Source organism: Pelophylax lessonae (genome assembly GCF_965119305.1).
Source record: "Pelophylax lessonae genome assembly, chromosome: 1".
NCBI lineage: Eukaryota > Metazoa > Chordata > Amphibia > Anura > Ranidae > Pelophylax > Pelophylax lessonae.
This window is the reverse complement of record NC_138768.1, coordinates 235,701,349-235,717,431: the sequence shown is the minus strand read 5'-3', so window position 1 is coordinate 235,717,431 and position 16,083 is coordinate 235,701,349. Positions and strand designations below refer to the sequence as shown.

At 46.2% G+C, this 16,083-nt stretch overlaps 1 protein-coding gene across 1 annotated transcript in view; it reads right to left on the bottom strand.

Annotated features, from left to right (window-relative positions):
- Window positions 1–16,083, bottom strand: part of ATP6V0A2 (ATPase H+ transporting V0 subunit a2) — a 162,093-nt gene that overhangs the window by 72,268 nt on the left and 73,742 nt on the right. The window contains exon 8 of the mRNA XM_082256661.1: window positions 6,242–6,335. Coding sequence (XP_082112787.1) covers window positions 6,242–6,335 — 94 coding nt within the window. The remainder of the gene's footprint in view (window positions 1–6,241; window positions 6,336–16,083) is intronic.

The following is a 16,083-nucleotide window of genomic DNA, read 5'->3' as shown; positions in this document are numbered from 1 at the left end:
GTCCGGACTGACCGGACTTCTGTTTACCAGACCACGGCTTCTTTTGGGAGCCTTGACCCTTGAATGGTTTGCCCTTGTAGTGCGACCGAAAGGCACGAAAGGACCCCTGAGGAGGCCGAAAATTAGTATGTTTCTTACCAGGAGCCCCCTTAGCCTTGGGGAAGTGGGGCAAGAGAGTGCTCTTACCGCTCGTGATCCCCTTTATCAACGTATCCAAGGATTCCCCAAAAAGGCGAGATCCATCATAAGGCAGATTGGCTAAGGTCTTGCGCGAAGATTGGTCCACAGACCAACACTTTAACCAAACCAGGCGGCGAGACAACACCGCCACGATTTGTACACGTGCAGCCAACGGCACTAAATCCAAGTCCGCATCACACAGATACATGACACCCTGATGGATTTGATCCACCATATCCAATGTCGCCGGTGAGGCCGAATCAGCCACTAGGACGCACCTAAGCACCTGCATCCAACTTGCGACAGCCTGGGCTGCCATAAGAGAGGCAAACAGAGCTTTCAGCATCGAACCCGTAACAGAATAAGTATGACGGGCAAGAGACTCCATTCTCCTATCCGTGGCATCTCGGAACACCGGAGTATCCTCTGCAGGAATCGCAGTGGATTTATTCAAAACCGCAATCGCGTGATCCACCGGGGGTGGCACACACCACCGTTCATCAGTGGCAGGCGTGAAAGGATAACGCAGCCTGAACCTACTTGGCACAGCAAAAGGCTTGCGTAAATTGCGCCATTGTTCCTTAACAGCGCGCTGAAAATCATCAGTGCAGGGAAAGACCTGCGATGTCTTGCGTCTTTTCTGCGTCCCATAAGCCGCCAGGGCAGCAGGAGGACACAGTTCATCCTGCAAACGCAGCGTTTGTTTTATAGAAGCAACCAATTCATCCATGGTGCAAGCTCTTCAGGCGAGCCAGGGGGAGAATTATCAACCCCCTCAACTTCAGCCTCCACCTCGGACCCCACGAGATCCAGGGAGGAACGGGACCCCGATAAGGAGACCCCAGCCATAGCAGCCCCATCACCCTCAGAATCAGAGGAAACAGAAACTCTGGGTCTTTTAGTGGATTGAGCAGCCACCAGCATCTGCACCTGAGCAGCAAGGTTAGCCACCACTTCGGCTAAATCCCCCCCTGGGGGGGAAACAGCAGTCCCCTGGCTTCCCACCAAGGTGGCAGGAAATTTGCCCTCCTGAGAATCCATTGCCCCAAAAAAATATGCCGGAGAATAAAGGGTTAATTGCCCCTTTAACAAGCGCGGCGAGCGCAGCCCACCGCACACACACACAAGCACAATGAGACCCCCACAGGGACAAAACTGAACACAGGCAATGGATATAGGAAGAACAGAAGGATAAAACCTGAAGAGACCACTGCTGCTGCTGCCGCCTCGATCGGTGCACCCAGGAAAGAGGAAGTGATGAAATCAGGGTGCTCTATTAAAGCCTATGGAAGGCTACAAGAAAATGGCCGCCCGCAGTGAAAATATGCGGCCGGAGCGAGCGCAGTCAAAATGGCGCCGTTTGGCGCCGAAACCGCCGCTCCCCCACTACTGTGATGCATATAACACCACACATGTAAAAAACATGGCGGATCGCTGTATCGTGCCCCAAACATGACAAAACATGCCCCACAGCACACAGCCCTTCACACCTCACACAGGCTGACACAGACAGTGTCACACAGCCCCCCCCCCCTGCAGCCCACAGCGTGCAGCCAGAGCGATAGGGAGCCAAACGGTGTGAACAGAGGCAGGTTACACAGTCCCAGACTGACACCCCCCCGACAGACAGGTCCCCACATAGATACACTTACCTCTTAATGGCGTGGGGAACCCGCACAGGCGAACAAGCCGCTGCACATGAGGCAGGGAGAGTCGAATCCAGGACGCACAAAATCGGGGTTAAGAAACCGCACAGCGTCCAGTGAGGTAGCCACCTCACCAATCATCCCTGCACCGAACAGGGATGGGTCGTTCACTGTGCCAGGAGCGTTACCTGGCTGAACGCTCGAAGGCAGGCTGGGAAGCCACTGACCCACGACCTGCGACCAGGGGGATCAGCCCGAGACCCAGCCCGCACGAATCCTCTTCATCAGAAGAACTAACTAATGCTGACAAAAAGAACAGCTAAATAAAGAGAGAGAAAAAACTCAAACAAAAAATCAAAAAGAAGAGAAAGGCTGAGGCAAAAAGCCCCAGCATAGAGAGATCCAGCTACTCCTGACAAGCTAGACATTGAAACTGAGATATGGATGCAGGAAGTAGGAGGGTATTGACTGAGGGGACCACCCCCTGGGGGTTGGATATGTTAAAAGCTTTAATGTTAACATATTCTGTTGCCTAGCTACTCCTTCGGAGCAAAGTCTAATACCCCATTGTGACGAATATGAAGATGGCGGCGACTGTCGGAGGACGTAAGAGAAAGTCCAGTTTTGTGGAAAGAACCAGAACAGACTTCTGAAAAGGTAACGCCATAAACTGATAATGCTCCTCTCCCACGGCAAAGCAGAGGAAGCGTTGGTGGTGACAGACACATATTGGAATGTGTAAGTAAGCGTCCTTGATGTCGATAGAGGCATAGTAATCCCCCTGATGCAAGGATGCCACCACCATGCGAATAGACTCCATTCTGATCTTTTGTACCCGCACAAAGCAGTGCAGAGCCTCGAGATCCAGAATTGGATACACCTTGCCTTCTTTCTTCCAGGTACAGCCCCCCCCCCCCCCCCCATCACCAGTAAACCACCCTGCCCCAGCCCCAGGAGGTAGCCAGACCACCATACAACCCCAGTATATGTGCAGGGGAGATGGGGGGGTAGAGAGGGGGGGGGAATAGATGACCCAATAGGACCATTAGAACCAGGAGGGGGGGGGGGGCTAATGGGAAGGAGGGGAAGCCCCATGGTGGGGGGGTAGCTACTCACCATACCAGGTACCAGACGGGCACCGCTCCAGACAGAACCTTCTCACCATCTAAATAGGGGGGGTGCTGTCAGCCCGGAGGAACACTGCCACGCAGGCAGAGGCCCGGTCATATACGACCTTTAATACTGCAGAAATGTTTGAGGAAAATAATCAATTGAATCCATTTCGGAATAAGGCTGTAACATAACAAAATGTTAAAAAAGTGAAGCGTACTTTCCGGATGCACTGCATGTGTGCAGTGGAGGCAGGGAGATGACTAAGTCATTTGTATTTTAATCACATGGCAGGAAATGTGTTTTTTGGGTTTTGAAATGTTGGTATTGTAGGTTATAATAAAATGTATATTTTTAAAATGATCTATTATACTTTTCTGGTCTTATGTTTTTGATGTTTGTCAGTTTGGGATAATTACAGCTACACACGTTACCTTAGCTTCATTTACTTAAGGTGCATCTAAAAAGGTATGTTTTTTTGCATATTTGTTTTTCAGGGTAATTGAAAATGTACAGATAAAATTCTGTATATTCAATGATTATTGGTTAACAATGCAACTCGGTGGCAATGTCCCATTGTCTTCTACCGCCACCTCTATGTTAGGATTTATTTGTCTTTAATACAGCACTATGCACTACTGCACCAAATCAACAATTTCTCTTCACAGGGTACCTACAGTTCTGACAGCACTATCTAAAATACAGTGGGTATAGAAAAGAATCACCCCCATTTTAAATTATCACATTTTGTTGCCTTGCAGCATAAAATGAAGACGGACAGTTTTTGTTATATCTAGCTGTATTTACTCAGTTGAACTTATAACATCCAAGCGAAAGATATAAGAGTACATTCACACTGCCGCGACTTGTCAGGCGACTTGTCAGCCTGACAAGTCGCGGTCCTCCCGCTCCCACAGTGTAATACAGGAGCCGTTCTAATAGGAGTGACACAAGTCGCTCCGACTTAGAAAAAGGGTCCTGTACTACTTCGGGGCGACCTGGAGGCGACTTGCATTGACTTCCATTATGTGAAGTCCGTGCAAGTCGCGCCGAAGTCTCGCTGCACGCGACTTCACAGGTCGCCCCCGAAGTCGGAGCGACCTAATGTGAACGGGGGCAAACACCAAACATGTAAAAAAAAAAAAAAAAGAAAAACAGAATCGCTGAGTTGGAAAGGATCACCCCCTCGTGCCAGTATTTTGTTGAACCACCTTTTGCTTTAATTACAGCCTTTAGTCTGTTGGAAATTGTCTCTACTGACTTTACACATCAAAATTAACTGAACTTTAGTCTAGATCAGTGGTTCTCAATTCCGGTCCTCGGGACCCACTAACAGGCCAGATTTTAAGTATTACCTTGGGGGATGCAGACTAGAATACTGCAATCACTGAGCAGCAAATGAGATCACCTGTGATGTAATTTAGTTATCTTGCAAACCTGGCCTGTTGGTGGGTCCCGAGGACCGGAGTTGAGAACCACTGGTCTAGATGGTGACCATTTGTGGACTGCAGTCCTCAAATTATTCCAAAGATTTTGAATGGGGTTTAAGTCTGGGCTCTGGCAAGGCCCTGCAAGGACATTTACCTTTTTCTTCTTCAACCACTATGTGGTAATTTTTGCTGTGTGCTTTGGGTAATTGTCATGTTGGAAGGTAAACCTTCTTCCCACTGAATCTTTTGGCAGAGGGCAGCAGATTTTCATCAAGAATTTGGCGGTATTTTGCCCCATCCACTTTTCATTCAATCCTGACAAGTGCTCCAGTCCCTGCTGCAGAGAAACACCCCTATAACAGGATATTACCATCTCCATGCTTTACTGTAGGAATAGTGTTATTTAGATGTTGTGCTGTATTAGATTCGACCAGACATATCATTGGATGTCAAGGCCAAATAATTCAGTTTTAGTCTCATCTGACCAGGACACCTTTTTCCATGTGGCCTCAGAATCTTCAAGGGAGTGATTTGGCAAAGCTCAGTCATAACTGCATGTTGACTTCCGTGAGGAGTAGCTTTTTTCTTGCAACCCTCCCATACAAGCCACATTTGTGATATTGTTGTCACATGCACACAATGACCACTCTTTGTCATAAGTTTCGGCAACTGCCTCAGAGTTTCTGTAGGCCTCTTTGTAGCCTGACAAGTTTCCTACTGGCTTTTCCACCCAGTTTGGAGTGATGTCATGATCCAGGGAGGGTCTGTGTTGTACCAAATACCTTCCACTTCTTAATAATAGACTTCACTGTGCTTCTAGGCATTGATAAAGCCTCTGGAATTTTTTTTTTTTGTATCCATCTCCTGACTTGTGCCTGTTCACAAAATTATCTTTTGACAGTGCCTTGCCACCCATAGTTGATTGTCGTCTTCTGTTGCACTACCAGGGATGGAAATGCCCCAGGAAAGCGCTTTTCGTGCAGAGCTAACCAGAACTGAAAGTCAAATGGCTTTGTGTGCCATGCAGAAAGTGATTAGCTACACCTGATTGAGTTTACAAGCCATTTTTAGGAGGGGGGGGGGGGTTCCTTTTCCAACTTTGTGAATCTGTTTTTGAATTTTATTTTTTTATTTTTACTTAGTTATAAGTTGTAAACACAGCTGGATAAAACAAAATCTGTGTGTCTTAATTTCATGCTGCAAAGCAACAAAGTGGGATTACTTTAAAAGGAGGGTGATTATTTTCTGTACCCACTGTAAATCATTTATTGTATTTACAGTAGGCTTTACTTAACCTCTAATATATTTTTTGTTCTGCTGCTTGCAACTAATTATGCACTACTTTATCAGAAGTACAAACATAACAAAAATTGCAATAAAGATTAAAGAACATCTCCAGATATGAAACTAAACTTTTACTTAGGGCTGTCCTATTCAGATGGATGTACCAGCCGCTTCCCCCTAAATAGAGAGTCGCTTGCTACGGCACCTCCGCCACTGACGAGAAGCTTTGTATTTTTGTCAAGGAATACAAAGCTTACTCTGATTGGCTGAGGAAGAAATCATTAGGTCAAGCACTCGCCTCTCCACCATGGGCAATCAAAAGAAAAATGGGAAACAAAATTGCAAGGTGCCTCCAAAACAGCAGAGGTGACAGGGCGCTCTTTAAAACACAGAAGGGAAGTCACTGGAGCACCCTAAAGAAGAGGACACCACTTGCCAGCTTGCCAGAAATCTTGTCAGCTGATAACTTTGTGTTCTCTGCATTGGCTTTACTACTATCTGTTATATTGTTCTGAGAACTATGAACCCCACGCCTATCTATGTTATGGAGAAGAGGACAGGGGGAGTTCCTAGCTTCCTAGCTCAGCTTACCGCCTGCAAGTCTTGAATTCTTGTGTTCAATCCTGATATTATCTCTTGTCGTTCCTCAGAAGAGTTTGGGTATGGATACACGTGACAATGGTAACTGTAATGCAATAGCAAAAAAGCAATTTTACACTAAATGTTGAGGTGATTTCATGTATCTCAGCAGCAAACAATAGTTTTGACTGAAATGCGAATGCTGTCAAAAGGAATATATATTTGTTTATAGAAAACATTTTAGACATGCAATGTAAATGTAATCAGTTTAAGCCCCCATTCACACTGGGGCGACGCTACTTCGCACCGCGACCTCGGAGGTCGCGGTGCGAGCAGCGCGCCGCTACCTCGGAGCGGCCGCCACGGACTTCGTAACATTGAAGTCTATGGCGGTCGCCTCCTGGTCGCCCCAAAGAAGCTCCGGACCCTTTTTCTGAGTCGGAGCGACTTGTGTCGCTCCTATCAGAACGGGTCCGCAGCTTCCCTATGGGAGGCGACCTGCGGCGACCTGTGAGGCGACCAGGTCGCCTCACAGGTCGCCCCAGTGTGAACGGGGGCTAAAGCAAAACATATGTTGGGGGTCCATTTAAACCAAACCAGTGCATTGTGGGGCATTTAACGCATGTTATATATTTGCATCAACGTGCGTTGTGTTAAGGCAGCCAAAGAACCTTAACTGACTATATATCAGACGTACCATTTCTGGGAATGCTTTACTGTGCACTTTAACGCAGGTGCACCAGAAGGATAGCTTCATCACACACATGACCAGTATATACCCAAGTGCAGGATTTTTGAGCAACCAGTGGATGGCGCCACAGCAATAAAATTAAAAATATGTTGCCAGTCTACCTTAAAGCAGTATTAAACCCCAAAACCAAAAAGGTAATATATTGCAGCTTACCAATGCTTACATGTGGTGGCTGCAATAGTTTTCTTTTTTAGGCTTTTTGGCCCTCTGTTTTCACCTGGTGATCTGGCCAGTAACACACCTCCGGTATTAGGGTGCCTCCACCCTGGGTGAAGGACCAACAGAGACACCTTTGGACAACAGAAATGTTAATCTGGGGAAGGGGAGGGTTAAATGCATTAGCAAATTTAGATACAGTAACAAACTGAAGCCTGAAACTGAAAACTAGCTAGCAGTTTTTAAGCAGTTATAGTTACTTTTTTTTTTCTTCTGTGTAAAGGTTTTACTTGATTAAATAAAATCATTGTAAGCATCCCCGCCAGTGGCAAATTATTTGTCTCAATACTCTAACGGCTACATCTGCAGGACAAGACAGGAAAGAAAAAGCCTAAAAAAACAAATGCAGCAACGACATCTAAGAATTAGCAAGCAGCAAGATAATAAATGCTTGCTTTTGGGTTTAATACCGTTTTAAACTTCAACATAAAGTCTTTTATTTAGCATATCAATCAACAGCATTTGGAACCTTCAGAGATTCATTCATCAGGCATAGCGACAGGCCGCTGTTTGACATACTGAATGATCACCAACAAAGGCAGTTCTTACGGTTGAAGATTAAGGTATGCAGGCAACATATTTTTCACCAGCATTGGGGCAATACTAAAAATGAAGAGGCAGCACAATGCTTGAATGGGTGTATGAAGCATTAACCAGTGTTACCATAATGGGCCCTTACAGTTTTACCTGCCAACAGGATTGCATTTCTGTACATCCAGCCTTATGGTTTCTATGTATTTCCCATCTGTAAACAGCCAGACAGGTGAGAGTTTCTTATTAAGCATTTCAGCCTACTTTGTCACTTACCACCTTCCACATTTGAAAGTGAACCACCATCGGCTTCATGTACACATAGCCTACTTTGACCGACGGCCATGGGGAAAAAAAATTGTGCCGCGTTTCGCGGCTGACAGTCAAAACGTTCCCAACTTGAACGCGGTTCTTCCACATTAAGGAGAGAGAGGTTAAAGCTCCCCTAACTGCAGAAGCTCCTACATTAACACATAGGTTTTTATGGACTTTAACTTTGGCAAAAAAAAAAATATAAAATAAATGCCAAAAGCTCATAAACTCAAGTTTAGGGGCTGTAGTGTACATGAAGCCTTACCTCTGTACAGTTAGACCTAGGAAATTGTAGTTTAGTTTGGAAAAAATGACAATTCCTCTGGCAGGTAAAGCAGCACACATATATACCAATCAGCCATGTATTTAGGTATGTGCCAGAAGTTCCACATTAAGACAAATATTCCTCTCAATGTGTGGCTGTTTTAAGAGCTTGGTTTCTATTGCTATATAGTTAAAAAAATACATGGGGAAGCAATAGAAATCTAATTATTTTATATATTTGTAGTTTTCCTGAAAAAAAGTGCTGCAAAGTGATAGACTGAAACCAGTGCCTTAGGAGTAGTAAGGGCAAAACTTTGTTTTTCAATTTTGGAAAGAACAGAGAGGAATTAGAACATTTTTGCAGGTTTTTATTGTTGTCTGTGTCCTGGTTAGGGAAAAATGGATTTTTGTAAAATCTTACCGTAAAATCCTTTTCTCTTAGCTCATCGACAGACGTAGTCCTCGGTGATACACCACCTTCGGGTTATGTTACCTCCGCAGGAGCAGGACTAGACAGGAAATTAAAAAGCTCTGGCCACACCCTAGGGGCAGTCCCAGAGGGTATATCCTCTCTCTCTCTGCCTCAGCAAATCAGTTATGTGAAAAAGCAGTGCTTAGAGAATTTAACCCAACCCAACTCCAAAACAGAGGGGCGGGGACTACGTCTGTCGATGAGCTAAGAGAAAAGGATTTTACGGTAAGATTTTACAAAAATCCATTTTTCTCTAGCGCTCATCGACAGACGTAGTCCTCGGTGATACACCACCTTCGGGACGTCCCAGAGCAGTATCACAACTGAGGGGTGGGAAAATGGAAATCAAATCCCAATCTAGAAGGCCCAACCGGTGCCAACTAGAAGTTTACAATGCTCATCCTTAATGATGAGACTCAACAAAAAAATTTTTCAAACAGAAAAAAAAAACCCTCGAGGTAGACCACCGGTCTCCTCAAATTGCGGCCTGCAAAACCTTGCGGCCAAATGAGGCATCCGCCGATGCCGTCACATCAATTTTATAGAATTTAGTAAAGGTATGTACCGACGACCAAGTGGCCGCCTTACATACCTGGACCACTGACGCCTGATGGCGAAAGGCCCAGGAAGTACTGAGCGCTCGAGTGGAGTGCGCCCTAACAGGGAACGGAGGACTCTGACCCTTAATAGAATAAGCCTGTACCACCGTTTGTCTAATCCATTTGGCAATGGTCGCGGCAGATGCAGGCAAACCCTTTCTGGGGCCATCCGTGATCACAAAAAGTGAATCCGTCTTACGGAATGATTCCGTAGCTTTCAGGTATACCCTGATTGCCCGAACCACATCCAAGGAATGCAACGCATGTTCCCGATGATGCTTGGGCTGAGGACACAAGGAAGGTAGTACAATATCTTCATTCAGATGAAAATCTGAAACCACCTTAGGAAGAAAAGATGGCTTAGGATGAAGTACTACCTTATCCCTATGAATCACTAGGTATGGGGACTGGCATGATAATGCAGCCAGTTCTGACACCCTGCGAGCAGAAGTAATAGCCACCAAGAAGACCACCTTCTGGGATAAAGTAAGCAAGGGAATCTCCCTGATGTTTTCAAAGGGAGGTTTCTGTAGAACCGACAAAACCAAATTAAGATCCCAGGGCGGTAAGGGCGCGCGGACTGGAGGAGCCAGGTGCCGCACCCCCTGGATGAAATTCCGCACCAAGGATTTGGTAGCTAAAGGTTTCTGAAAGAAGATTGCTAATGCTGAAACTTGACCCTTGATGGTGCTCAAGGCTAGCTTCTGCTCAACCCCTTGTTGCAAAAAGGCCAATATTCGAGACACCGAATAGGTACGTGGAGGAAATCCTAAAGATTCGCACCACGCAATATAAGTCTTCCATGTGTGATAATAGACTTTGCTGGAAGTCGCTTTCCTTGCTTTAATAAGGGTAGGAATGACAGAAGTAGACAAACCTCTGTCCTTCAGTACTTGGGTCTCAATGGCCAGGCCATTAAAACCAGCGACTGTAAAGCACGAAGGTAAATAGGTCCTTGAGACTACAGACACTCCCTGAGACGAAGTTCCCACGGAACGTCTGCGACTAACCTGTCCAAGTCGGCCAGGCCGGCTTGAAGAGGCCAGCCTAGAATTTCTAGGACCACTGGCGCTGATTGGATCTGAACCAGGCGTCCCTAGAGGTATCTGGCCCCGACCATCCGAGAAAGTCTGGTCGTTTTCTGTTCCCACACATTTATCAGATACCTGATAGTTATCAGGCAAGGTGATCTTTTCTGGTTGAACCTCAGGGACCGAAGTCACCCGACTAGAGGCTACTTGGCCTATCTGGTCAATCAGATCCGATTCCTGTGAGGTATCGGGACTAATCTTAGGAAAAGGTAAAGGAAAAGATCTATACAGGGAACGGTAACTACCGCTTCCTGTACTTAAATGTTGGAAGGGAAGAATCGCACCGGTAGTAGTGGTTGATGCTCGATCTAATGTCCTGAATACCGGTGAAAACGTCCCCCCACCCTGAAATTGGGTGGGGGCGCACCTTCAGGCTGTGTACTCCTTTACTTCGGGTTTGGCTGGGTTGGTCCTCTGCTTGTCCGACCAGCCCTTCTTGAACCCCCCTGGAGGAGTCTTGCCTTTCCCGGAAGTACCAGCCGGGCGTCCTTTATGGGCGGTAAAGAAAGGTCCTCGCTTGTTGCGAGGTTCCTTAGCTTTTGCAGCCTGTGGCAAAAAAGTACTCTTGCCCCCGGTGGCATCCTTAATGATTTCATCTAGGTTGGCTCCAAATAGACGATTCCCCTGGAAAGGGAGATTGGTCAAAGTCTTTTTGGAACCTAGGTCAGCTGACCAGCATTTTAACCACAGCACACGTCTGAGGATCACTGCTAACTTAGATGCATCCCTAACAAGGGAGTAGTGTCCAAGGCTGCGTCACAGATAAACCGTAGCCCTAGTATGATCTGTTCTATCAAATCAGATGTCTCCTGGGGAATATCTTTTCCCCTAAGATCTTGGCGTACCATCTTCGCCCATTCTGTAAGTGTCTGGGAAACTAGACCAATAACAATTACTGGTCTAAATGCTGACCCTATCAGAGAAAAGATAGTGCGGGACTCCGCTTCTATCTTTCGATCCACCGGATCCTTAAAGGACGAAGTGTCCTCCACTGGAATAACCGTGGTTTTATTCAGCCTGGAAATAGGCGGATCCACGACTGGTGGTACCGTCCATTTCTTAATGATGGATTCCTCAAACGGATAGCGTCTAGCAATACGCTTGGAAATAGTAAAGGTACGTTTAGAATGTTCCCATTCTCCTTTAATCTGATTTCCAAAACATTTAGGTACAGGAAAAGCCTTCGCCGTCTTGATGGGCTTATTAGTCCCAAAAGGCCTCTCTGTTTCAGTTGCCTCTGCCGGTAAAGCCTCAAGTTTTAAGGTTTCTTGCACTGCCACAACTAGTGCGTCCACCAATGCTTCTTCCTGAATTATAGCAGGAGAAGAAGCGTCCTCCTCACTGTCTGAGGGGGCTTTACCTGGGATAGCAGCCCTTGCAGAGGAACCTGCAACTGCAGTGACCATCTCTGAATCAGAGTCAGAGGTGTCAGATAGTATAGGGGTAGGCGGGGGTCGCTTCCTTGACCCCCGTCCCTGACAGGCCGCCTCCACCCGAGCCACCATAGACTCCAAAATTGCTGTAAATGACTCTATACTCTGTACACCGGCGGGTCCCGAGGCCCCCTCGAGGGAAACAGGTGGGGGAATCTGTGTGGCAGGGTCCATAATAACTCCAGTTACTTCCTGGATGATATAATTCAAAGTAAAGAAAAAACTTTTTTTTTTTTTTTTTTTTTTTTTTGACCCTCAGCGCCACAAAAAACCCCTTAGTGTTACCTGCTAGGGATCCCTATCGATCGAGAGAGAGAGAGATAGACCCCCAGGCTCACCACTTGATGTTCAGAGTTGAACTGCAACAGCTTACAGCGCTGTCCTAGACAAACAGGAAGTCTTTTGGCTGGCTGCCCAGGAAGAAAGGAGGCGGCTCCGCCCCTCTGTACGCCTTCCGGCGCCTCCCCCAAGCTCCACGAGGTGTAGAATCACCTAAAACATGGCCGCCCCCATGCTGGAGACACGAGGCTACGCCAAAATGGCGGCTCGTGCGATCCAGCAAAAAAAATGGCGGCGGCCTGTGCTGACTAGCGGTGTGCTGCAGGCACACAACACTCTCTCTGCATGGGGATATGGCGTGTTTGGCGGTACCGGCCCTGGCGGACCGCATGGCCGTTCGGGAGGCCTGCTATTAGCTGGAGATCTGACTTGGAAGGCAGTCTACATGTCCATGGCTTCTGACTGGTAGGTAGCTTATACTTAACCCATAAGATTCCCAGAATGCCACAGATTACATCTTTAAAACATGTATACAATAGATTGTTAGCTCCCAAACCAAGCCTCCTGGCTTTTTGCACACATAAAATCACACTCAAAGTAGGAGGATTTGTGACATGTTATAGGATAGAAAGAAACTCTTTCTTACCATACAGAGAGGGGCCCGCGTTCACCACAAAACCCGTCAGGGAAAACAGGGGGAACATACTACTCACCATACCGGAACCAGGCGGGCACCAACTCCTGACAGTACCCCTCTCCACCGGGGCGGGAGGGCTGTCGACCGATACAGACGCCGTGACTCATGGTCTTTGGCGTTTCAGCGAGACGTTTAACTCGCGGGTTCAGTCCTTTAATGGGACTTTGTCGCGGCCGACTCAGCGCGGAGCTATGGCCTGCACGCGCTCGTAGGCTGAACTGGGGTGACCACCGGATCTCAACATCCAGCCCGTCGCCCAGTTCAGCTTTCTTGCTTGAAGATCTCACAGGAACACTGGAGAAAAAAAGCTGTCCAAAAATCCTTTTAGAAAAAAATTTCTTGCCAGGACCTAAGATCCCAGCAAGGTATCTAGGTCCTTACTCCTAACTAGACAGAAAATAACTGATTTGCTGAGGCAGAGAGAGAGAGGATATACCCTCTGGGACTGCCCCTAGGGTGTGGCCAGAGCTTTTTAATTTCCTGTCTAGTCCTGCTCCTGCGGAGGTAACATAACCCGAAGGTGGTGTATCACCGAGGACTACGTCTGTCGATGAGCGCTAGAGAAATTTGCCCCATCAATGTGTCATGTTTATCATGATCACTGAAAGTGAAAAGAACTATAAATTTTGGGTTGTCCCCAGAACAGGAATAATGGGGATATCTGTCCTTGAGGACAACCATGAATTCCCTCACTTTAGAGCAGAGTTGTCCAACCTGCAGCCCTGACGGCTATGAATGCGGCTCAACACAAAATTGTAAACCTAATTTAAAAATGTTGAAATTATTTGGTAAAAAATTATAGTGTCTCTTTACTGGACTTTTATACATTTTATCTTCCTCAAAAAAAAAAAAGAAAATCCTACTCCTCACAAATCACGCCTTATTACTGTCATCAGTTTTCGGCAGCACCTATAAATTTGTGAGCAATAATGAAAATCACACAAAGGGCAAAATCAGAGCCAAAATTTATGAGGATCTTGAGAATTGCAACCACATCCACTGAAACAGATTTGATGCGTTAGTTTATCAAAAACAATGTCAAATACCACACTCGTTTTATGTTGCCCTCTTTTACTTTTATAACAAAAAATATTAAATAAAGTTTTATTACTCAGATAGGTACATTACATCAGTGGTCAACGTGTGATCTGCCTGACTTTTTCCACTCATCAGCTATTCTTATTGTTAGTGTATTTTATGTGTGGCCCAAGACAACTCCTCTGTTGCCCAGGAAGGTCAAAAGGATGGACACCCCTGCTTTAGAGGGATGTTTTCATTTCCTGTTTTGCCAAGGGACAGAAAAAGAACCTTCCCTTACTCGAACCAAAAAAAAAAAAAGTTAGGATATGTTGTGGTCAAGTCCCCATTGTAGGAAAGCCAGAATGTGAGGCACAAAGAGCAATCTCTGGGATTGAAATGGTTGTGTTGACACCAGTCAAAGTAGTATTTCCAGGTACTATAGTGGCCCTTTCAGGAAGTGGCTTTCCTTCCTTTTAGCAATGTGGGAATGACGGAATGACAGACTGAGTTCCCTCTGTCCCTCATCCATGCCGTTCAAGCCAGTAACGGAGAAGCAGAATGGAACAGGCGGCCCTGAGAAAGGAGGTCTGGCTTGTTTGGAAGGGGCCAGGAGTTTTCTCCTAGAAGACGTCTGAGTCTGTCTGTGTACCAGGTTCTTCTGGGCCCAGTTTGGTGCAATGAGAATCACCAGTTTCCTCTTTTGCTCTATTTTGTCGAGCAATCAAGGCAGAATAGAGGAACAGCATGCATTAGTCTGAAATGAGTCTAGGAAAATATCAGAGCATCCAATGCAGTAACAGAGGTAACTTGCTGTTGAACCTGGAAGTCAGGATATCCACATCCTCATCACTCACCTATCAGTTTGAAGATGTCCACCATGGTTTAGGCAGTAAGCCACCTACCAACTGTCCATTCCAGGGATGCAGGAAGACATTGGGTAGAGCAGAGATCACTGAACAGTGTTTTTCTGTACCCGAGATGATCAAGCTTGTTTCCTCCAGACTTCACGACTCTTGATGCCCCCTTGGCGATTGATGTAGGCCACAGCAGTGACGCTGCCTGCTTGACACAAATTTGGGGGGGGGGGGGGGGTTCAGAGGTGCACAGCCATTTTTATTGCTCTAAGTGCCATAATTCTGATGGGGAGCTTGGCTTCCTCTGCAGACAATGTTCCCTGAACTGTAAAAGATTAACACTCCTCCCCAGCATCCCCAGCCTGAGAGAATGGCATCTGTTATCACCTTCCAGTGGTTAGGTACAGCAACTTCCCCACTACCAAGGCTGTGTTGGAAATTCACCAAGGTAGAGAGTTCCTTGCTTGGCTGGATAGGATCATGGCTCGGTTGAGATAGTGTAAATGTTTGTTCAATGCCAACAAGAGGTTGTGCTGAAGAGGCATTAAATAAAATTAGGGAAATGGCTCGAAGGAGGCCACCATATAATATCTGAATAGACATGTGGATGTTTGTGAATAGCCTGAAAAGGCAATGAGTCCCTCATAAGAAGATCATCCAGCTACCCTGTGAACAGAGTTCTTAAGAGGGGAAGAAGGGGCACAAAAAACATTGTAAAATACTCTGGAAGCAGAGGACCGGCCAAATGGCAGTGTAACAAATTGGGAATGATTGTCTCCTACTAAGAAGTGCAAAAAGTGCTGATGAGGTGGGTAAATGGGAATATGTAGATAAACATCTTGAAGGTCTATGGATGCCAGGTATTCCCCAGTGTCTCAGAGAGGCAATAACTGACCTTAAGGATTCCAAAAGAAACTTTGGAACTAGGAGGTACTTGTTTAGAGATTTTAGGTTTTACTCAAATTAGTTGATGCAAAAAGAAATATACCCCACAACAAAAAATACTACATCTAGTATTTTGTATGACCTCCCCGATTTGTAAGGACAGCATCAAGTCTTCTAGGCATGGAATGAGCAAGTTGGTGACATACTGCAACATCTATCTTTTTCCATTCTTCAAGAGAACCTTTTTTTAGAGTCTGAGTGCTGGATAAAGAGTGATGCTCAACTTGTCTTTTCAGAATTCCCCATAGGTGTTCAATTGGGTTTAGCTCAGGGGGCATACTTGGTCACGGAATAACTTTCACCCAGTTCTTCTTCAGAAACGCAACAGTGGCCTTAGATGTGTGCTTTGGGTCATTGTCATGTTGGAAAAGTGCACGACGCCCAAGGGCA